Consider the following 25309-nt stretch of genomic DNA (forward strand, 5'->3'; position numbering starts at 1 on the left):
ATTAAAATATTAAAGAGGAAAGCAGATGTGCCTCAAGAGGTTGAGTGACTGCTTCCCACATTGAAGAGGTCCTGGGTTCAGATCCTGCACCCTAAAAACAAAAAAACAAACAACAAGCAAACAAATAAAAAAACAATTCTGGGGAGCCAATGTGGCTCAATGGTTGAGAGCTGGCTTCTCACACACAAGGTCCCAGGTTCAGGGAAACGGACTTTGGCCCAGTGGTTAGGGCGTCCGTCTACCATATGGGAGGTCCGCGGTTCAAACCCCGGGCCTCCTTGACCCGTGTGGAGCTGGCCATGCAGCAGTGCTGATGCGCGCAAGGAGTGCCGTGCCACGCAAGGGTGTCCCCCGCGTGGGGGAGCCACGCGCAAGGAGTGCGCCCGTGAGGAAAGCCGCCCAGCGTGAAAAGAAAGTGCAGCCTGCCCAGGAATGGCGCCGCCCACACTTCCCGTGCCGCTGACGACAACAGAAGCAGACAAGAGAGACGCAGCAAACAGACACCAAGAACAGACAACCAGGGGAGGGGGGGAAATTAAATAAATAAATAAATCTTTAAAAAAAAAAAAAAAAAAAAAAGGTCCCAGGTTCAATCCTTGGCCCAGTTACCTCAAAAAAAAAAAAAAAGTAAATAAAGAGAAAAATTAAATATCATTGATAAATTCTTAAAAGAATTGTTTTCTGCTAAAATTCAATACCAATTCCTTTTTTTTTTTTAATAAATGCTGTTTAATATACTTACGAATAGAAAGAAAACTTAACTTGATAAAAGCATCTACCAGAAACCTACAATAAATACTACAGGTAATAGAGAATTATTAGACCATTAAAATCAGGAGCAAGACAAAGATGTCAATTACTACAACCACTACTCAACATCATACTAGAGGGTCACATGCCATGTAATAAGAAATAAAGAGACAAAACTGTCATGATTTATAGTTTATGACTGTCCTCCTTGATAATCCAAGAGAATCCACTGAAAAACTGTTAAGAGAGTTCAAAAAGGCAGATGGATAAAAGACCAATATTTAGATGTAGATACAGCTTTCTTATATATACCAGCACTAGCAGTTAAAACACAGAAAGAAAACAAATCCCTTGACTCCCCATTTTACCGAGTAAAAGCCAAAGTCCAAGATAACCTGATCCCGTTACTTCTGCCCTTTGCTCACACTGTTCCGTCACACTGGCCTCCTCCCTGCTAGTCTTTGAATAGGCCTGTCATGTTTTCACATTAGGGGCTTTGCTCTAGCTATCCTGTTCCCAGAACACATTTCCTCCAGGTAGCTGCATAGCTAACGCTCCAAGACTTTTCTCAAATTTCACCTTCCCAAAGAGGCCTATACAATCACTACGGAATACCAGTTTGCTCCAACAAACTTCCCCCATTCCTCCCACTAGCACAATAGTTTCCATTTCCATGCTCTATTACTCTATTTTTTCTTTTTCTGAAGAATGTATCACCTTATAACATACTACGTAATATATTAATTTTTTTACTGCTTATTATCAATATTCCCTCACTAAATTAGACACTCCATGAGATCAGGGATAAATTTATATACTGCCTAAACCTTTATCTGGAATATAATAGGTATTCAATAAATATTTTGGGGGGGGGGGGGAAGTAGCCATCAAATGTCCTACCACCTTTACTAGTCCTGGGCCTGGAACATTCCCCTATCTGGAGGATGGGCATCAAACTTGTGTCTTCATTCAGATTCTTCCATATTAGGGTAATCCTCCCCTGTTCCAGGTACACAGTGAACTTCTATGCATTGTCTAAGTGTGTGTGTCATGTGGCACCTTACCAACCCTACCAGTATTTATGTTCCTGGAAGGGAGGGAATGGGGTCTCCCCACTGTGACACAAGAAGGATATGCACAGCCCATCGCCCTATATCAGTTGTCGGGAAGGATCTAATGGCCAACATCTACTATTAAAGGTGACCTTGCTCCATCTCTTCTCTATATGACTGTAGTGGTTTGAAGCACTATGTACCCCAGAAAAGCATGTTCTTAAATTTAATACATTCCTATGGGCATCAACCCACTGTAAACAGGACTTTTTGATGAGGCTACTTCAGTTAAGGTGTGACCCACTTTATCCAGGATAGGTCTTTATCCCCTCTTACTGGAGTGCTTTATAAGAGAATGAAATGCATACAGAGAGAAAAAGCCACAGAAGTAAGAAGCTGAAACCAATAAAACCTGGAAGAAAAGGGAAAGATCAGCAGACATTGTCACATGCTTTGCCACTTGAGAGAGAAGCCAAGGATCACCAGCAGTGGGTCTTAGGGAAGAAAGCACAGCCTTGATGATGTCTTGATTTGGACATTTTCCTGGCCTCAAAACCATGAGCAAATGAACTCCTGACCCATTCGTGGTGTTTGCTTTAAGCAGCCTAGGAAACTAAAACAATGAGTAAAACGTTTCAACCATTGTTCACATGTGTTATGACTTCCTAGGTGACTACAATATACCATGGCACCATGGAGTAGGTCGAAGTATTTAGAATCCTACTCATGATCTTTGCCACTTTCCAAATGGTGGACCTGCTCCCATGGCAGTTGGTAGCCTGGAGCCTTGGCTCGACAATATATGCATTGAAATAAATGGCATCAAAAATTATAAAATACAGGCACATAAACAAGAAATATAGAAATTCTTTAAAAGGAAAACTATGAAACTTGACAAAAGGATATAAAAGAAAACTTGAATGAAAAGTGACATGCTCACAGATAAGAAGATACAATAGTGTAAATACATCAATTTTCTCTAAATTGATTCAGCAGATCACCATGAAATTTGCAAAATGATTCTAAAATTCACAAGGAAAGTATGTATGTACAAGAATAGCCAAGATTATTTTTAAAAGGAACAGTGAGTTCATACTGCCCTACAAAACAGTAGAAAATATTACAGGACTATCATAATTCATATATGTGGACCTGGTACAAGATTAGACAAGTAGGAAAGCGGATTTGGCTCAATGGATAGAGCATCCGCCTACCACATGGGAGGTCCAAGGTTCAAATCCAGGGCCTCCTGACCCATGTGGTGAAGCTGGCCTACACTCAGTGCTGATGCATGCAAGGAGTGCCGTGCCATACAGGGGTGTCCCCCACATAGGCAAGCCCCATGCGCAAGGAGTGCACCCTGTAAGGAGAGCCGTCCTGTGCGAAAAAAGTGCAGCCTGCCCAGGAGTGGGGCTGCACATAAGGGGAGTTGACACAGCAAGACAATGCAACAAAAAAAGAGACACAGATTCCCGGTGCCGCTGACAATACAAGCGGACACAGAAGAACACACAGCAAATGGACAGAGAGAGCAGACAACTGGGGGTGGGGGGTAGTAAATAAAAAAATAAAATAAATCTAGGAAAAAAAAAAGATCAGACAAGTAAATCAATAAATCAATATCCTACACTAAGAGTCCAGAAACAGACCTATGGATAAGTGGAAACTTAGTTTATGATAAACTCTTCAAATCAATAGGGAAAAGATAAACTATTTATAAAATGATATTGTCAATATCCAGCTGATACTCATATCTCAAAACACTCAAAAAAGAAATTCCAGATGTATTAAAAAGCAAAAAAAAATTTTTTTAATAGAAGTATTAGAAAAAATCTAGACAAATATATTTCCTGCCTTGGGTAGAAAGGCTAACATGAAAACTATAAAGAAAAAGATGAGGGAAGCAGATGTGGCTGAAGTGATGAGGCCTCCACCTACCAGATGGGAGGACCTGGGGTCTCCTGGTGAAAAAGAAGAGAAAAGCATGCCTGCACGGCAAGCCAAGTGCCCACACTGTGAGCCAAGTGCCTGTCTGGCGAAAGAAAGGGTTCACAATAGTGCCCGTGTCATGAGCCGAGTGCTCATGGGGTGAACTGAGTGCCCACACAAGTGCCCACATGGCAATCCAAGTGCCCACAAGTGCCTGCGTGATGAGCCTATGCCCGGGCAGTGAGCCAAGTGCCCACGTGAGTGTCTATGTGGCGAGACAAGTGCCCACGTGGCAAACCTTGTGCCTGCGTGAGTGCCAGTGCCTGTGCACCAAAGCCGAGTGCCTGCACCAGTGAGTCACACAGCATGATGATGATGCAGCGAAAGAGAGACAAAGGGTAGAGTCAAGGTGAAGTGCAGCAGAGACCAGGAACTGAGGTGGTGCAATTGACAGGGAACTTCTCTCCAAATCAAAGGTCCCCAGGATCGAATCCCAGTGAATCCCAAAGGAGAAAGATGAGAAGAGAAGACAAAAAGAGAAAAAGATACAGAAGATCACACAGCAAATGGACAACACAGCAGAAAAACAGCAGCATGGGGGGGGGGGGGGGGAAGAGAATTTTAAAATTATTTTTTAAAATATATATATAAAAGATGTACACATCTGAAAACATCAAAATTAAAATTTTCATATGACAAGACATAAGAAAATGTGAAGTATATGTACTTACACACACAAATAAATGAGGAAAAGCATTAATATTTAGAATACTGTTGTGACAGACAATCTTTAACAAGGCTCCCATAAACCCCATCTCCTGGTGTTCCTGGCCTTCTATAATCCTTTCTCCTTGAGCAAGCCCTGTGACTTGCTTTGACCCAATAGAATATGGCAAAAGTGATGGGGTTTCTCCTGCCATTATGTTATATTTACATATAAGACTCCATCTTGCTAGCAAGTGTACTAAAGAGACTCTCTCTTTGACTTTAACAAAGCAAGCTGTCACAAAGTGGCATATTGGAGAAGACCACATGGCAAGAAACTGCAAGAGGACATTAGGACTCTGGGGATTTGCGGGTATGTAGTTGAAACTACAACGTTAGGAATATTTTTTGGCAGATACAGCAGGGGAGGGTTGCTGGTTTAGGGTGTTGGATGTGGGGCCATGCAGGGCAGGGTACACCTGGGGCAGGCTTCCAGGGAGTATGTAAGTGTTCACCCTGGATTCTAACAGTGGGTGGAGACCCACACAATGAACAGGAAGGTGTTGTATTCCCATCCTGGGAGGTCCTGCTGTGTTCTCAAATAGAGGGGCGGGAGTCTCTTGAGAGCATAGGCAGTGCCTAATAGGGGAGGAAAGGCCAGTACATCAAGCCCTCAAGGTTGTTTCAAGTAAATATGAATCTTATTTTTCAAGGAGGGAAGATCGGTGGTTGCCATGGGTACTGAGGAAAGGGGGAGGGAGGAATAGAATAGATGGAACATGAGTCACTTTGGGGGCGTTGGAATTGTTCTACAAGATCTTGCAATGATGGATAAAGGCCACATTAAATTTCATCAAAATTTATAAAAGTGTATGATCCAAAATGTAAACCATAATGTAAATCATTGGCCATGGTTAATAGCAAAGCTTCAATATTTGTATATCAATTGCAACAAATGTACCATCCACATGTAAAATGTTATTAATAGGGGAAAGGGGAAAAGGGTAAGGGTGTTGGGTATATGGGAATCCTCTATATTTTCTATGTGACTTTTCTGTAACCTAAAGCTCCTTTGAAGATAAAGTGAAAAAAATATGACACTGGCAGAATAAATGGAAGAAAATGTCACTGTACATATAGGACAACAGATCTTACATGGAGAAAGATATAATACAAAAATTTTTTTGTATTTTTATTATTTTTTATTATTTCAAATTCTTTTTAACTTTGTATTTTGTCATTTTAAAAACTATCATTACTATTTCATTTTCTTAATTTTATTTGTCTATTTTGTTGGCTTCATTTTTGAAGAAATTTCGGATGACAGAAGGGTTACGACTGTGGTATGGGAGGATCATTGGTGCTGAGTGTCAATGACGGGGGATGCATGGGAGGAGGTTCACCTGGGGCATACCTATAAGGCACATGAATGAGTTCAAGTGTTCATGGGGCATTGTCATGGTGGGTGGGGATCCAACAATAACCAAAAGAATATCCAATTCCCGTCCTGGGGTGTTCTGCCACATTCTCTAATGGGACAGTAGGAATCCCCCAAGTACAGGGGCAGTGACTAGTAAAGGAGGATGGACCAGTGATGGGTCCTTGATATTGATGACTGCACTTATGAACCTTTTCCTTTGAAACTGAAACTTAGCTTAGTGTTATAGGTTGCCTAAGAGTTACTTCCTGAGAGCCTCCTTGTTGCTCAAATGTGGCCTCTCTCTAAGCCAAACTCAGCATATAAATTCATTACCTTCCCCCACCCTGGTGTGGGACATGACTCCCAGGGATGAGCCTCCCTGGCACCGAGGAATTACTACCAAGCACCAACTAGCAATGCAACTGGAAAAAGACCTTGATCAAAAGGGGGAAAGGGTTAAGACAAATGCATTTATACGGCTAAGAGACTTCAAAGTTAGTTGGGAGGTCATCCCAGAGGTTATGCTTATGCACATCTCAGCAGGATCTCACTGACTGCCACAGTAAATACTACATCACACAGCGGGGTTCCTGAGGGCTCTGGAGATATCCAGACACTTTAGACAGGTCTGACAGCTCAGGAACTTGGCGCCATACCAGTGAGCCCTACTTTAGAATTTATGCTCCCCAGTATGAAAGAGTTGGATTCAGCTGTGATTTCCCTACACGTGGCTCTTCTGACCCTTCTATTTGAACCTATAATTAGTACTAGGATTGAGAGGTGTACATCTAAGAGACTAAAATCTTTGGGCTGTCCATGTGCCAGTTGGGCCCTGAATCTCAGCGGAGTTGCAATACCTACTCTCCAGTTCATTGGACTTACCCAGGACAACTAACAAGGAAGTGATGATAGACAACCACCATACCAAGGAATGGAGAGTCTAAACTGCAAGCAAGAGAGTGCCATCCATCTGCTCCATGGGATCGAAGCCTCCTCTCAATTAAAGGTGGAGTGGGCATCACCATTCCAGAATCCTCAGGATTGGGGAATGAATGATTGACTAGAGTAGATTTACTGTTTTCTACTCTAGACTTATTGTTATTTTAGCAATGGAAGAACTTTTATCATTGATGGGGAGAGTGGCCACCAGAGGTTCTGAGGGGAGGGAGAGGGAAAAATAGATGTAATATGGTGGCATTTTTGGGACAATGGAATTGTCCTGAACCACATTGCAATGACAGATACAGGCCATTATATATCTTGTTTAAACTTACAAAACTGTGTGAGAGAAAGTTTAAACTATAATCTATACTTAGTGGCAATGCTCCAAAATGTTTTCATCAATTTTAACAAATGTACCACACTAATGAAGGATGTTGTTAATGTTGGAAAGTGTCAGGGGTAGGGAGAGGGGCATATAGGAATCCCCTACATTTTTTATGTAACATTTATGTAAATAAGTATCTTAAGTATCTTTAAAAATTAAAAGAGAGAGCTCTAGGATCTGAGGGAAGCCTCCAACAAGCAACTCAAGTCCTCAGTTTCGCAGCTGAAAGGAAATTAACTCTGCCAACACACCTGAGGGAACTTGGAAGTATATCATTCCCTACTTGAGTCTCTGATAAAACTGCAGCCAACAGCTAAGTTATAGACTTCTAAAACCCTGAGCAGAGCACCCAGCTAAGCCATGCCCAGACTTCTGACCTAAAGAAATTGTGTGATAATAAATGTGTGTATAAGTAATTACCATTTGTGGTTATTTGTTACATAACTATAACTCATTAAAAAGCACAGAAATCATTACAAAAAAGATAAGCAATCCATTAAAAACACAGGAAAAGGACATGAACAGGCAATTCTGAGAAGAAATATGAGTGATCAATAAGCGTTTGAAAAAATGACCAAGTACTCAAGTATCACAAGTACTCACGGAAATGTAAATTTTAAGTGTTGATAAGGGTATTATTAAGTGTTGCTAAGGGTTTGGGGAAAGAGATACTCTAGTACCGGAATCCATTAAAACTGTCTACTTAAAGAGATTCCACTTCTAGTGATCTATCTAGAAGAAACATGTGCACATGTGCACAAGGTAAAATAGACTTTACTCATTTCTCAAAGACAGAGTGTTTCAAACTTCTCATTATAATAAACAATGCTACAGGAAGCAGATGTGGCTCTGGCAATTGGACTCCGGCTACCACAGGGGAGTTTTCTGGTTTGGATCCTGGTACCTCCTAAAGAAGACAGCAGACTGGCACAATGGGTAGGAGCAGCAAGCTGACACAAGAGACACAAGAAGACAGAACATAATGAGAGACACAACAAAGTAAGGAGCAAGAAAAGAAGACAGTGAGCTGCCATGACGGGTAGGCACAGCAAGCTAATGTGACAAGATGACACAACAAGAGTCACAGGGAGGAAAAACAATGAGAGATACAACAAAGCAAAGAGCAGAGGTGGCTCAAGCAATTAGGCACCTCCGTCCCGTATCAGAGGCCCCAGATTTGGCCCCCGGTGCCTCCTAAAAAGAAACAAGGAAAATGAATAGATACAGTAAATACAAACAACAAGGGGGATGAGGAGAAATAAATAAATAAATCTTTTAAAAAATAACACTGAAATAAAATCATTCCCACCAATCCTCTTAGTTTATAAAACCCAACTTTGTTTAGACAGCAACATGTTCAGGTAAGGTGTAACCTTCCCCCAGCCCCAGGTATAAACAACCAAGCCTGCACTAAGCCAGGCATTTCTGCTTTGCTAAAGATTATTTTCAAAGTGGGAAAGATTTTGTTCCTGGACAAAAAGAGAGGCAGAAAGGTTTTCCTATTATTCCTATTTTGAACATGGTTGCATAAATTTACAATGCCTGTAGCCCTGATACTCATCTTGAGACTACAGGGTGAAAAGACTAAAGATGAAAAGCTAACACACTTTTTAAAAATTTTTTTTAATTTTAAGAATGGCATATAGGAAAAATGGAAAAAGCCTGAGTCCTTACTTACTATTATTTAGTAATTTTACCAGTCCTACAAAAACCTACTTCTTGAGATAAATTACTTTTTTGCTTAGGATACTATTATTACTCAGGTTTTCTATTACTTGCTACCAAAAGTACTCCTGATTTCACATATCTGGAATTTTCATTACAAAATTAAAGAAGAATGTTCAATCTTCTCTACACTCCAACTATATCAGTTATGGAAATGAAATAAGTAACATAGGTTTTCTTTTAATTTAGAGTTATAAAACTGACATTTTTAAAGTTACCATGATCAATCCTGACTCTATAGTTTAGACACCTATTCACCTGAAAGAATTTTAACTAATTACACTAAATTTTCTAGGTAAAAAGAGAAAGATTTGACTCTTGGAAAATAAAAGTTAAAAATATGATATCACACTCTTTATACATGACTCTGAAACAGAATAGTTTCTCTTACAATTGCCAGGTGTACATTTTTTGGTTTCTCCGGTATATCCACTCATAAAGAGAAATTTTCTGACATTATAGTAAATCCTATTTCTTAAATTTCTTATGAACTTCCTGAAGTAGCTAATGATCAAGCTATGATAAATCATATTTCTATATGCTATAAATCTCTGTTTCTAAGCCTACCATGCAGGATTCTCATGCCACCCACTCTTTGATACAGACTTCAATACTCTGAAATTTACCACCAGATTATTACTTTAGGCATTTCATAATTTTTAAAAACTCACAGACCACAGTCAAAACCTAATCATACTATTATATTATTCTTTGAGCTATACATTTTAATAAAAAAAAGGAATGAAAATGTACACATATAGTCAACTTTTGATTATGTGCACATTATAATCAACACAGATAACTGAAAACTGAGATAGATTACCATTAGAATGACCATTCACCCTATGGGGTTAAGACTGCCGTCACATCTGGAATCAATGGGTTCCCTACATAACATTATGCCAAAAGCTGCCATGTATTATTTTTCTCTAATTTTTCAATACCCAATATTTCTTTTAATTTTATATCAAAATCTCTCTTGAGAACTACTTACCAAATAGCTAAGAATACAATTATCCTATCCATGAAATTTTAAGAAAAGAATAGAAAAAAAATGCCAAAGCTCAAAAGCAGTAATCTGCTTTGCCTTAGCAAATATTACCTTAATCTACCAAGCAAGCAAGAAAAAAAATATTAACAATGTACCAATAATCTGAACAGTGACACTCATTGATTAAATCAATGTATGAAGATCTGAAAGAGGCTCAAAACAGAACAATAAAGAACAGTGCCAAATATTCAGCTCCCCTCTATTTGAAATGCTCCAAACTCTGACTAAAGTAACTTCAATTGTTACCAGAACATGTATAATAACAATGACAACGGAGTGAATGTAGCTCAAGCAGTTGAGCACCTGCTTCCCATGCATAAGGTCCCAGGTTCAAACCACAGTACCTCCTAAAAACAAAACAAAGAACAAACAAACAAATGAAAAAACCAACTCTCATTGGGGAGTGGATGTAGCTCAGTGATTGAGTGCCTGCTTCCCAAGTATAAGCTCCTGGATTCAATCCCCAGTACCTCCAAAAAAACACACACAGGCATGAATTTCTGGGAAGCCATATCCACAATTAATATTTACTGAAAGAAAGAGGATGTGGCTCAGCAACTGAGCTCCCGCCTACCACATGGGAGGTCCCAGGTTCAGTTCCAGCTGCCTCCTGGAGAAGATGAGCAAGACAGTGAACTGGCACAACAGGCTGGCACAGTGAGCTGATACAACAAGATACTGCAACAGGGAAGCAGATGTGGCTTAAGCTGTTGAGCTCCTGCTTACCACATGGGAGGTCCTGGGTTTGGTTCCCAGTGCCTTCCAAAAGCAAACACCAAACAAATGAAAAACCTAACTTGGGGAGCCGATTTGGCTCAGTGGTTGAGCACACATAAGGTCCTGGGCTCAATCCCCAGCCCCAGTACCTCAAAAAAAAAAAAAAAGGTGACACAACAAGGAGAATAAGGATATACAAAAAGGAAACACAACGAGAAACACTACAAAGCAAGAAGCAGAGGTGTCTCAAGCAACTGAGCACCTCTCTCCCAACTGCAAGGGGCCAGGTTTAATTCCTGGTGCCTCCTAAAGAGAAGACAAGTAGACACAGAAGGCACACAGCAAATGGACACATAGAGTAGACAGTGAGTGCAAACAACGGGGGTGGGGTGGGAGAATAAATAAATCTTTAAAAAAATAATTTTACTGAAAACTTATCTCAGGCCAGGCATTATCTTGAATGCTTTAAGTTATCATTTTATTCAATCTTCAAACAGTCCAGGGAAAAATGCTTTCTTATTATCTCTATTTTGCAAGTGATAAAACTCAGGCATGGAAAGTTAAATATTTTGCCAAAGGCCACATAGCTAGTAAACAGTACAGTCAGGATGTGATCTCAGGTAGCCTGACTCTAGCACCTATACTCTTTACCTCTAAGCTACTACTTTCTTACATTTCATACATTCCTAATAGAGAAACTTAGTGAAACCTCCCAAGTAGACTTGCATATAAAATCAAGACTAATCACCACTGTTCAACGGATTGAGAGCAGTAACAATTAATAAAGCTGTCTATAAAATTCTGAGTTCTAAAAAAGAGAAGACTCTATATTTTTATATAAATATATACACATATTTATACACTATACCACAAATCTGTCAAGTGCAGCACTTACCTCTTCTTTATAATACAGAGAAAGCTAAGGAAATGAGACTGTCGAAAAGAACATTCAAACATTTGTCTATTCAACAAATATTTACTGAGGGTCTACAATTTCCCATGCTCTATACTAGATGCTGAGTGAACCAAAGGGACACAATTTAACTTTTCAGAGTTGAAAACAAGTCCCATTATTGCAAGCTTTTCACCTTGACCCCATTTTCAGCTCCACAAAGTTAGCCATCTGCTTTCTGTTTTTACCTCTGGCTATAATCACAGTGATTTTTAATGGGAGAAGCAGTAGATGAGGGGAGGGCAGAGAAATATTTTTAGCCCATGATGTTGCTTCTACAGTTTATGTTCAAAGAAACTTGTGAGATATGCTAGTGTTCTATCATCAAAAGCCCAGCTCACAGAAGAGGATGTGGCTCAAGTGATTGGGCTCCCGTCTACCATATAGAAGGTCCCAGGTTCGATTCCTGGGGCCTCCTGGTCAAAGCAAGTTGGTCCACGTGGACAGCTGGCCCACACAGAGAGATGGCCCATGCAGAGAGCTGGCACAAGATGACACAACAAAGGGGACACAGAGGAGGGACAAAAAGAGATGCAGCAAACCTGGGAGCTAAAGTGGCTCAAGTGATAAAGTGCCTCTCTCCCACACTAAAAGGTCCTGGGATCAACTCCCGGTGCCTCCTAAAAGAGAAGATGAAAAGAGAAAACAGGCACACAGAGGGTGCATAATGAATGGACACAGAGAGCAGAAAGTGAGCGCAAAAACACACTGGGGGGGAGGGCATAAATAAATACACAAATAAGCCCTCGCTCAATACCATATTCTAGCTAGTAACCAAGTATACGGGTAACATTCAAGAGCACGAACTTTCAAAGACTGACCTACAAAACGCAAGGTAATATTAAAGTGGCATCAGTATTCAGGAAATGAAGATGCTCAAAATAAAGAAAACAGCATACTTTCTTTTAAATTTAAAACATATTCAAATAATTTTTATTAACTGACTATAATAAAAAAAAAAATAGAACCAAGTTAAAATTATCCATACCACTGCTTGACTGGTAAATTGAAAGTAATTTCTTGCCAGTGTCTCTGAGCTTCATAGTCACCATACATAGGGGGTTTTCCAGCACCTGAGAGAAAAAGTAAAAAGAGCTAAATAATAATATACTTTAATATACCAGTAATTTTTATTTCCATATGGCATTTTCTAAATTATAGAGGAAGTATAGGTTATGAAAAAGAACACGAGTTACCAAAGAGATGAGGTATGAATCCTAGCATTGCTACTTAGTGACTGTGTGACCACGGGCAAATTACTGAGGCCTCATTACATTAAGAACAGGATCAACCACCACACCAGGGAGCCAAGAGTGCCTACAACTGCAAGCAGAATTGCATCCATCATCCATGTGGATTCTAAGCCCCCTCTTGATATAGAGGGGGACTGGACATAACCATCCCAGAGTCCACAGAATGGAAGAATAGAGTATGGATTAGAGTGGACTTACTGGTGTTCTATTATGGAACTATTGTGATTAGTAACGGAAGAAATTATAGCATTGATGTGGAGAAAGTGGCCATGGTAGCTGCTGATGGTAGGGAGAGGGAAGAAGAGATGTGATGTGGGGGCATTTTCAGGACTTGGAGTTGTCCTGGGTGGTACTGCAGGGACAGAGGCTGGACATTGTATGTTCTGCCATGGCCCACTGGGTGGACTGGGGGAGAGTGTAAACTACAATGTAAATCACTATCCATGTGGTGCAGCAGTGCTCCAAAATGTATTCACCAAATGCAATGAATGTGTTGTGATGATGAAAGAGGTTGTTGATGTGGGAGGAGTGGGGTGATGGGGGTGGAGGCTATTTTTTTAATATTTTTTTAATGTAACATTTTTTAAAAAAAGAGAAAAGAAAATAAATACATAAGACCAGTATCGATACTACCTGCCTTGAAAACTATCAGAATAAATAAGATAATGGATATAAACTACCCAGTACAGTGCCTGGCACACATTAAACAACAGAGAGGCTATTATTAATATTAATTAGTTAACAATGCTAATAAGTTATCTACATATATTTTTACTTCATGAGACTATCAACCACACTGTCCAATATCACAAAAGCAATAATAATGAATATCTGTCATTTAAAAGGGGCTTTTACAAACTAAATACAAATAATGTAAGGTCAAGAACAGAAGGAAAACAGACTATGTTACAAATGTATTAGTTAGGTCAGGTTTTTTTTTTATTTCTGCCCCCCAACCCCCATTCCCTCCATTGTCTGCTGTGTCTATTCGCTGTGTATTCTTCTGTGTCTGCTTGAATTCTCATTAAGACAGCTCTAGGAACCAATCCTGGAACCTTCCAGAGTGGGAGAGAGGCAATTACTCTCTTGTGCCACCTCATCTCCCTCTTCTGCTACATCTTATTTTCTCTCCTCTGCGTCTCTTGTTGTGTCATCTTGCTGTGCCAGCTCTCCATGTCGCCTGGCACTTCTGCACGAGGCAGCTTTCCCACGTGGGGCAGTACTTCTGTGCAGGGCCACATTCCTGCATTGGCCAGCACTCTGCGTGGGTCGCTCACCGCATGGGCCAGCTTGCCCTCACCAAGAGACCCTGGGCATCGAACCCTGGCCTTCCTATATGGTAGATGGGAGCCTAACTGGTTGAGCCACATCCATTTCCCAGGTCAGGCTCTGCTGTCAAATAAGTCATAAAATAATTTTTGATTTATACAGCATTTTAATTTCACCATTACAAATAATGAATAATGGACCTTTAATAGGTAGCACTTGATAGCTCCTATTATGTGCCAGACACAACAACCCTAGGAAGTAGGTATTATTATTATTATCCCCACTTTACAGCTGGAGAAACAGAAACACAATATTCAACTAGTTAATAAGTAACAGAGTCTGTCTTGAACACACACCAAATGGTTCCTTAATCAATGCTCTTACGCTCTTAGATACAACTATTATCTCACAACATGATTAGGTAGATTTTTTTAAAAGATTTATTTATTAATTTCTCCCCTGCCACTGTTTTGTGCTCGCTGTCTGCTGTGTTCTTCTGTGTCTGCTTGTTTTCTCTTTAGGTAGCACCAGGAACCAATCCTGGGACATTCCAGAGTGGAGAGAGGTGCTCAATCTCTTCCACCTACCTGGTCTGCAGCGTCTCTTGTTGACTCTCCTCTTTGTCTCTTTTGTTGCATTATCTTGCCGCACCAGCTCTCTATGCAGACCAATACTCCATGCAGGACAGCACTCCTGTGCAGACCAGCACTCCACATGGGACAGTTTGCCATGCGGGCCAGCTTGCTTTTCACCAGGAAGCCCCAGGAAATGAACCCTGGACCTCCCATATGGTAGACGGGAGCCCAATCGCTTGAGCTACACCCGCTTAATTAGGTAGATTATTGACCTTAAATTACTTAAAACTATATAAATATAATTTCATGTAGTAAATAGTAAACACCCATTATTTAGCTAGCAACTGACTACAAAATTGTGAGAAAGCCCAAGCATGTACAGTAATGTCACAGGTTTTTAAATCAGTAAATATGGTGAAAATCACATATAGTCAAATATATTACTGAATCCCTTGGGAATATGTACCACACTGGAGAATGACATACTATTTCTCATTTATTTCCAAGCCAGATTTTTTCCAGCTTCAGAACAGACTATTACTTCTTTAATTAGACACAACATTTAGTAATTTTTTTGCATTTAGTGCCTATATTATACCAATATTCTTTAAATGCTAGAATCTCCAGCCAAGGATATACTCTCACTGTGAGATAATATCAGTATACATTAAGTAATCAAAACAAGGAATTACCCACAATATACACACATAGGTACACAAATATACACATATTTCTGTCTCTCAGAAAGTATGTCTTGTTCAATTTTGTATTCTCAGGATGTAATGGCACTTAATATATTCACAATGGCATATAGGAGATTCTCAATGAATGCCAATATACCAAGAATGCTAATAAAATCAGTGTACAGAGCAACAATTTTAAGTTCAAAAGACTTGAGTTTGAGTCTCTGATTTTCCACTTACTGGATATGCAACATTTAAACAAGTTGTGATGGCAGAATGGTTAACTATGCCAAGGATGCTCTAATATGATATCCTTATATTGGTTCTTGCTCTAAAGCCATATTGAGAATTATTGATTTGTCAGCATAGTTTTAGTATAATATGCTTCATCACATGACTATTTTCTTATTGCTACTCAAACCAAAATTTTATTTCTTATGGATAGAGCATTTGATTTCCACAGTTCAAAGGAAAACAAATTACTACTATTTGCATTAAAAATATGCTTAAACTAAACAGGAAGGAAAGAACAACCTAAAATCAAAAGAGGAAAAAATGGAACATGGCACCAGAATAGGCAGGCAGGGCTCAATTCTCTCACAAAAACAATGGAGAAAGGGCCAAAAGCTGTCTAAGGGATTTCCTTTAAGGGTTAGCAGATCAGGACTGTACTGCTCAAGTCCCAGAAGGGCAAGGGACAGAGAGATGAATAACTCAGAACAACAAATGTGAGTTACTAAACCCCCACAGCAGCCAGCAAGGGAACCCATCACCCACCCTCAAGATAAAACTCCTGGCTCACTGCAACCAACTGAGAGGGGAATAGACATCTTCGTCCCTGTCAGCTGTTACGAGGTAGAGATGGCCCAGCCAAAGGAACAAACCAAATAGCCTGATGAGATACAGGATTTAAGACAACGAAGCGATAATATTCACACAAATCTCCTAAATCAATTCAAAGAATTGAAGGAAAATATGACTAAAGAGATAAAGGATATTAAGATAGTGGGAGGACATAAGGAACAATTTGAAAGCCTATAAAGAAAAGTAACAAAACTTACAAAAGGAAAGACACAATGGATGAGATTAAAAATATATTAAAAGGGGAAGCAAATTTGGCTCAACAGAGAGAGCATCCACCTACCACATGGGAGGTCCACGGTTCAAACCCAGGACCTCCTTGACCCATGTGGAGCTGGCCCACACACAGTGCTGATGCATGCAAGGAGTACCATGCCACGCAGGGGTGTCCCCCACCTAGGGGAGCCCCACACACAAGGAGTGCACCCCATAGAAAGAGCCACCCAGCGCAAGAAAAGTGCAGCCTGCTCAGGAGTGGTGCCACACACATGGAGAGCTGATGCAGCAAGATGACACAACAAAAAAAGAGACACAGATTCCCAGGCCGCTGACAAGAATAGAAGTGGACACAGAAGAACACACAGCAAATGGACACAGAGAGCAGACAACTAGGGGGGAGGAGGGGAGAAAGAAATTAATTAATTAATTTTAAAAAATATATATATATATATATATATATATATATATATAGAAGGCACATAACAGCAGATTTGAATTGCTCAAAGACAGAATTTTAGTGATTTCAAGGACAGAACATCCGAAAAGGAAAAGACAGGAGAATAAAAAAAGAATTGAAAAAATGAAACAGGGTATCAGAGAACTGACTGACAATGCAAAATGCACAAACATATGCATTATTGGTGTCCCAGAAGAAGAAAAGAATGGAAAAGGGGCAGAAAGAATATTTGAGGAAATAATGACCGAAAACTTCCCAACTCTTAAGAAAGACACATGTGATAAATATCAATATTCAAGAAGGACAACACACCCCAAACAGAATAAATGTGAATAGAACTACTGAGAGGCCTACTATTCAGAATGACAAACACCAGTGAGAAAGAGAGGATTCTGAAATCAGCAAGAGAAAAGCAAAGCATCAAACACAAGGGAACCACAATAAGATTAAGTGCCAACCTCTCATCAGAAACAACTGAGGCAAGAAGAAAAGTGGTACAATGAAAGAGAAAAACTGCTGGCCAAGAATTCTGTATCAGGAAGCAGACTTGGCCCAGTGGTTAGGGTGTCCATCTATCACATGGGAGGTCCGCGGTTCAAACCCCGGGCCTCCATGACCTGTGTGGAGCTGGTCCACATGCAGTGCTGATGCGTGCAAGGAGTGCCCTGCCACGCAGGGGTGTCCCCCGCGTAGAGGAGCCCCACGTGCAAGGACTGCACCACCTAAGGAGAGCCGCCCAGCGCAAAAAAAGTGCAGCCTGCCCAGGAATGGCACTGCACACACGGAGAGCTGACACAACAAGATGACACAACAAAAAGAGACACAGATTTCCATGCCGCTGACAACAATGGAAGCAGACAAATAAGAACATGCAGCAAATGGACACAGAGAACAGACAACTGGGGGGGGGGGGAGAGAAATAAATAAAATAAATCTGTAAAAAAAAAAAAAAGAATTCTGTATCTGGCAAAACTGTCCTTCAAAAATGAAGGTGAATTTAAAGGTTTCACAAACAAATAAAAACTGAGAATATGTTATCAAAAGACCAGAATTACAAGAGATACTAAAGGGAGTGCTGCAGCCTGAACGGAAAAAACAAGGGCAGGAGACTTTGCGAAAAATATAATAATAAAAATTATTAGGAAAAGCAAATTAAAGGGTAAAAGACAATAGTAAGATATGACAACAGAAAGCAAAAGGATAAAATGGACAAGGTAAGCAATGCCTTTACTATAATAACATTGAATGTTAACAGTTTAAACTTCCCAATCAAAAGACAGACTGGTAGAATGAATAAAAACATATGAGCCATCTATATACCATCTATTAATACAAAAGACTCACCTCAGATGTAAGGACAAAACCAGGTGGAAAGTGAAAGGTTGGAAAAAGATACTCCACACAAACAGTAACCAAAGAAAGAGCTGGAGTAGCATTATAAATATCAGACAAAATAGATTTTAAATGCAAAATTGCTAAAAGGGATGAAAGAGGTCAATATATTAATAAAAGGGGCAATTCACTAAGCAAAAATGATTATAATAAATATTTATATGCACCTAACCTGGGTGCCCCAAGATACATGAGGTACACACTGGCAAAACTGAAGGGAGAAATATATCTACAATAATAGTTGGAGACCTCAATACACCTCTCTCAGTATTGGAAAGAACATCTGGACAGAGGATAAAGAATCAGAGGGCTTAAATAATATGATAAATGAACTAGACCTAACAGATATTATAGAGCATTATACCTCAAAACAGCAAGATATACATTCTTTTCAAGCACTCATGGATCCTTTACCAGAACGAGACCATACTCTAAGTCATAAGATAATTCTCAATAAATTTAAAAAGAATGAAATTATACAAAACACATTCTCTGATCATAACAGAATGCAACTGGAAATCAATAATGGGCAGAAAAGGGAAAATTCATAAATAAATGGAGATTAAACACAAATAATGAGTAGGTCAAAGAAGAAATTGCAAGAGAAATCAGTATATATCTTGAGACAAATGAAAATGAGAACACAATGTATCAAAACCTATGGGACAGGCGGCAGACTTGGCCCATTGGTTAGGGTGTCCGTCTACCACATGGGAGATCCGCGGTTCAGACCCCGGGCCTCCTTGACCCATGTGGAGCTGGCCCACATGCAGTGCTGATGTGTGCAAGGAGTGCCATGCCACTCAAGGGTGTCCCCGCGTAGGGGAGCCACTCACACAAGGAGTGTGCCCTGTAAGGAGAGCTGCCTAGCGCAAAAGGAAGTGCAGCCTGCCCAGGAATGGCACTGCACACACGGAGAGCTGACACAACAAGATAACGCAACAAAAAGAAACAGATTCCCCTGCCACTGACAATAGAAGCAGACAAAGAAGAACATACAGCAAAAAGACACAGAGAACAGACAACTGGGCAGTGGGGGGGGGGGGGGGGGGAGTAAAAAAAAAAAAAGGTAACATGGGACTGTATAACAGTGAAACCTCAAGTGAAATACAAATATGGGTAATATTGCATATATGACTGTTTTTACAAAATATAAATACAAATAAACTAGAGACAGAAAAAGAATAGCAGCTATGTACATGAGTGTAAGCATAGAGAGAGAGAGGTGATTTCCTGCCACCACCACCCCGCCCCACCCAAGATGGTTCCCTTATCTGACTGCTCTTTGACTCTGCTCATCTTCTTTAGGAGGAACTAGGAACTGAACCCAGGACCTTCCATGTGGAAGGTGGGCACCCAACTGCTTGAGCCATATATTCTGCTCCCAGGTGATGAGTTTTTGTCTGTTTTTTATTTTTATTATTATTGGAATAATTACCTAAAAGAAGATCTTAAGTAATTTCCTATACCTGAAAAATCCAACTACCTAGATTTTCTGAAATTGCTCTACACTTGTGATCAATGTGAAAGAAATTTATTCCCATTCTCTAACAAACAGAAGAATGGATAATGACTTTAGAGTTGGGAAACAAGTTTCTATCCAGTCTGACCTATTTCAATAAATTCAGCTGATACTGGCTATGCAATTAGTGCTTAAGGTTTTAAAACTGCTAAAGTGCCCTTAAAGCATCCCAGAAGGACAACCCAACTATACCAATGGGAGCTTTGCTGGGAAAGGACAAAAAGGATTCCTTCCACAACGATTTAATTCAGTTGTTTGAGATTCAAAATTACATAAAGAAAACACACTACAGTATATTTATAGAGCTTCAATTCTGTCTCATTCTCAGTAAAATGGTCTTAAGTATCATTTAAATGTTCATTTTATTTTAATTGCAGAACTATTCAGAATTATGTTAGAATTTAAGGAACAAGTACTTTATTAACAATACCTACTAATTACCTTTACATTGAAATTTTAAACATTTTAAGAGAAGAAAATTCTGCTAAAATTTTCCATAATAAAATCCCTCTTTTATACTATCCAGGAGAGAAAGAAGAAAACATTACAAATAGTAACTGAGAAATTTAGCAAAACTAACCAATTAAATAGAACACAATCATACTCTAACAATGACTGATTTGCTACAAAAACTATCTTTGACTTTCTTCCCCCAGACAACTTAGGAAAAAAAGATTATTAACACATAATAACTTCCCTGGGTTCAAATGTTGCTATCTGCTCCAAAGTCACTGGTACCACTTTGGATCAAGTATAGAGGACTTGTGAATCTCAACAAGAAATGATACACAATCATTAACTAAAATCAGAGTTTCCTCTTCCCTGTGGCTTGTTCAAAAGCAACAACATTCATTTAACATTTTTTAGAACCCTGAAAATTAATTACATAAGCAGCACTAAAAATTTAAGGAGTATAAACTTGAGAAAAATTTAAATTATAATAATATAACAGTTGATCTATACTATATAAACATTCCCAAAGGAGACCTAATTACTACCAAGCAAGCTAACCCAAGTCTCCTCCCTTAATTGCTTTCAAGATACAATCTTAAGATTAAAAAAAGGCAAACCAAAATAAGCATGATAAAAACAAATTATAATAATAAAAAAGTCTTTTGGGCGCGGACTTGGCCCAGTGGTTAGGGCATCTGTCTACCACATGGGAGGTCAGCGGTTCAAACCCCAGGCCTCCCTGACCCGTGTAGAGCTGGCCCATGAGCAGTGCTGATGCACACAAGGAGTGCCTTGCCACACAGGGGTGTCCCCTGCAAAGGGGAGCCCCACGTGCAAGGAGCATGCACTGTAAGGAGAGCTGCCCAGGGCGAAAGAAAGTGCAGCCTGCCCAGGAATGGTGCCACACACATGGAGAGCTAACACAACAAGAGGACGCAACAAAAAGAAAACACAGGAGAGGGGGCAAGATGGCGGCTGAGTGAACATCCCTGTTAGGGTCCTCTGCAGGGAATCGGCTGGGCGGCATTGGAGACTCTTTGGGACCGGAATGTTTCAGAATTTTTGCTGGTCCGGAGGTGTCTGGACATTGATTTGGAGGGAAGGTAACAGAGAGGATCCGTCTGTGAAATATACACGGAGATCCCAGCTACCTGTAGAGGATTCCCTCCTTGGGTAGGCGGAGACGAGGCATCTAGCCCCGCTCGGTGGGGCTGAGCCAGGCCGGGCCGGGCTGCGCCGGCGGTGAGCGGGGCTGGGCGGGGCCGAGCCGGGCCGAGCCGGGCCGCGGCGGCGTGCGGAGCCGGGCGGGGCCGGTTCAGGCCTCGGCGGCGGGCGGCGGACGCCGGAGCCGGGCCTGGGCCGCTGTAGCGAGTGGAGCCGGGCGTAGCCGGGCCAGGCCGCGGCGGCGTACGGAGCCGGGCGGGGCCGGTCCAGGACGCAGCGGCGACAGGCGGAAGCCGGAGCCGGGCCGGGCCGCTGTAGCGAGCGGAGCCGGGCGTAGCCGGGCCGCGGCGGCGTACGGAGCCGGGCAGGGCCGGTGCAGGCCGCGGCGGCGGGAGGCGATGACGGAGCTGGGCCGGGCCGCTGTAGCGAGCAGAGGTGGGCGTAGCCGGGCCGGGCCGCGGCGACGTACGGAGCCGGGCGGGGCCGGTGCAGGCCAAGGCTGCAAGAGGCGGACGCCGGAGCTGGGCCGGGCCGCTGTAGCGAGCGGAGCCAGGCGGAGGCCGGGTTAGGCCGCGGCGGCGTACGGAGCCGGGCGGGGCCGGTCCAGGCCTCTGCGGCGGGCGGAGCCGGGCCTGCGGAGGGGTTTCTGTTCTTTGTGTTCTTTTTTTAAATTTATTTTACTTAATTTTTTTTTTTTTTTTTTTTTTTTTTTTGGACATCTGCAGTACTGGGGAGTTCGTGGGCCCTGGGCGGCCTATTGGGGGTTTGTGGGAAGGGAGGTGCTTGCAGACCCATTTGGGCAGACAGACGGGGGTTTTAGGGCAAAGCGGGGGGAAGTTGTTGTTTTAGATAGTGTTGCAATTGTGACACGTGTATACCTGTATCTCTCTTCCCCCTATCCGTTCCCCACCGTTTGCCCATCCGCTTTTTCTTTCTTCCTTTCTTCTTGTCTTTCTTTTTTTTCTTTATTATAATTAGTTTTTTTTTTTCGGTTTTCTCTTTCCCTCTTGTCCCTCATCTTCCACTTATTTTATTTTAATTCAAGTATACAATAGGTGATACAGGGAACACCTCACATTTGCTGGGTTTTCCCATCCTCCACTGCCTCATTTCTGTGTGAACTGATTTAGGCTACCTACACTATCCCCCTTTCCCTGCATCTTGTTATCCACTATCATCTACTGTCTCTCCTATATTCCACCCCCCACCTCCCGTTCTTTGATCCACAAAGTGTCTAACTCTTAATTTCTAATACCTTTGTTCTGTTTTCTGTCTGTTATCCACTCTTGAAACTATTACCTTTCTTTTCTTTTTCCCTCTCTCATGAAAACAATAGCTTTGTAGTTCATACCATATTCCTCCCATATTCAGTCATCTACTTCATAAAAGGTACTCTACCTACAGCAATAACTCTATACAATCTACATAAATCTAACCTCCATCCTCCCAGATCTCATATTCTTGCTTTGTTAACATACATCACCAATACTACTTTACACTTTTCCCTTGCTTACACAATTGCCTTTCCCCAACACTAATACTTTCCTCTAAAGTGAACTTAACCAACAACAAGTAACTAGAATAAGAAGAAAAAAGTGACAAAGAGAAGATATAACACCTATGCAAAAATAACAACTAATTAACCTCCAAGAGCAGACAAAGAAGCTAAGGAACTGATTAAATTCGTCAAAATAAAGACATGACCAGAAAGCAACAAAAATCTACAAACCAAACCAATAATCAGGAAAACATGGCTGAATCCAATCAACAAACCAATAATCACGAAGGGGAGCAAAACTTGGCACAAGCAATGAAAGATCTCAGAACATTTATCACCAACAAATTTGATGCAGTAATGAAAGAGGTTAACAACATGAAGACATCACTTGGAGGGGAAATTGCAGACATACGCAAAAACATAACAGATATGATGGGAATGAACACCACAGTTCAAGAAATCAAAAATAAACTTGCAGCAAATATCAGCAGACTAGAAGAGACAGAGCAGAGAATTAGTGATGTGGAAGACAGTACATCAGAAATCAAACAGATAGTAGAAGGGGTCAATAAGAAGATAGAAAAAATCCAATTAGGATTTAGGGACCTGAATGACAATGCAAAACGCTCAAACATACGTATTATAGGCATTCCAGAAGGTGAAGAGAAGGGAAAGGGGTCAGAAGGAGTGTTGCAGGAAATAATGGCTGAAAACTTCCCAAATCTACTGAAAGAGACAGATGTACATATCCAAGAAGCACAGTGCACTCCACAAGTCATAAACCCCAACAGGCCCACCCCAAGACATATACTTGTCAAATTATCCAATGCTCAAGACAAAGAGAAAATCCTAAAAGCAGCAAGAGAAAAGAAAACCATCACATACAAGGGAAGCTCAATTAGATTAAGTGCTGATTTCTCTTCTGAAACCATGGAGGCAAGAAGACAGTGGTATGATATAGTCAAGGTACTAAAGGAAAAAAATTTCCAACCAAGAATACTCTATCCAGCTAAACTAGCATTCAAACATGATGGAGAGTTCAAAATATTCGCAGACAAACAGAAACTGAAAGAGTATACCAACAAGAAACCTCCCCTTCAAGAAATTCTAAAGGGAGTTCTGCAGGAAGAAAGGAAAAAACAGGAAAGGCAAAGTTGGAGGAGAGTATAAGACCAACAACAACAACAAAAAAGACAAAAAAAAATATACAAACAAAATATGACAAACACAAATCCAACCAAATTTTGGCTAACACAAATAATTCCTTGATAGTAATAACACTGAATGTCAACAGATTAAACTCACCTATCAAAAGATTCAGACTGGGACATTGGATAAGGAAATATGACCCATCCATATGCTGTCTACAAGAGACCCAGAGACGCATGGAGATTGAAAGTGAAAGGCTGGAAAACAATCATACAAGCTAACAATAACCAAAAAAAGGCAGGAGTAGCTATATTAATATCAGACAAAATAGACTTTAAATGTGAAACAATTGTGAGAGACAAAGAAGGATACTACATTTTAGTGAAAGGGAAAATCTGTCAAGAAGATCGAACAATCATAAATATCTATGCCCCTAACAAGGGTGCCTCTAAATACGTCAGGCAAACGCTGGAAAAACTAAGTGAAAGAATAGATACATCTACAATTATAGTGGGGGATTTTAATACACCACTATCAACTCTGGACAGAACATCTCAAAAGAGAATCACCAAAGAAACAAAACATCTGAATAGTATATTAGAGGAGCTGGATCTAATAGACATATATAGATCGCTACACCCAAACACAGCAGGATATACATTTTTCTCAAGCGCACATGGATCATTCTCCAAGATAGATCATATGCTAGGCCACAAAGAAAGGCTGAACGAATTCAGAAAGATTGAAATCATACAAAACATTATCTCTGACCACAGTGGAGTCAAGCTGGAGATTTGCAAGGGACAGAAGCCCAGATTTCACACCACGATTTGGAAATTAAACAGCACACTCTTAGAAAAACAGTGGGTCAAAGAGGAAATCTCAAAAGAAATCAATGACTACCTTGAAACAAATGATAATGATAACACAACATACCAAAATTTATGGGATGCAGCAAAAGCAGTACTGAGAGGGAAGTTTATAGCCATAAATTCATATATCAAAAAAGAAGAAAGAGCAAAAATTGAAGAACTAACTGCACATTTGAAGGAATTAGAAAAACAACAACAAAGTAACCCAACAGGAAGAAGAAGGAAGGAAATAACAAAGATAAGAGCAGAACTAAATGAAATAGAAAATAAGAAAGCACTTGAACAGATAAACAAGACCAAGAGCTGGTTTTTTG

At 40.6% G+C, this 25309-nt stretch overlaps 1 protein-coding gene across 3 annotated transcripts in view; it reads right to left on the reverse strand.

Moving 5' to 3' along the window:
- Positions 1-25309, reverse strand: part of ALG6 (ALG6 alpha-1,3-glucosyltransferase) — a 91376-nt gene that overhangs the window by 47180 nt on the left and 18887 nt on the right. For all 3 annotated transcript variants that reach the window (XM_058303461.1, XM_058303460.2, XM_058303462.1), the window contains one exon: positions 12617-12701. In XM_058303461.1, coding sequence (XP_058159444.1) covers positions 12617-12701 — 85 coding nt within the window. The remainder of the gene's footprint in view (positions 1-12616; positions 12702-25309) is intronic.

Source organism: Dasypus novemcinctus, chromosome 9, assembly GCF_030445035.2.
Source record: "Dasypus novemcinctus isolate mDasNov1 chromosome 9, mDasNov1.1.hap2, whole genome shotgun sequence".
NCBI lineage: Eukaryota > Metazoa > Chordata > Mammalia > Cingulata > Dasypodidae > Dasypus > Dasypus novemcinctus.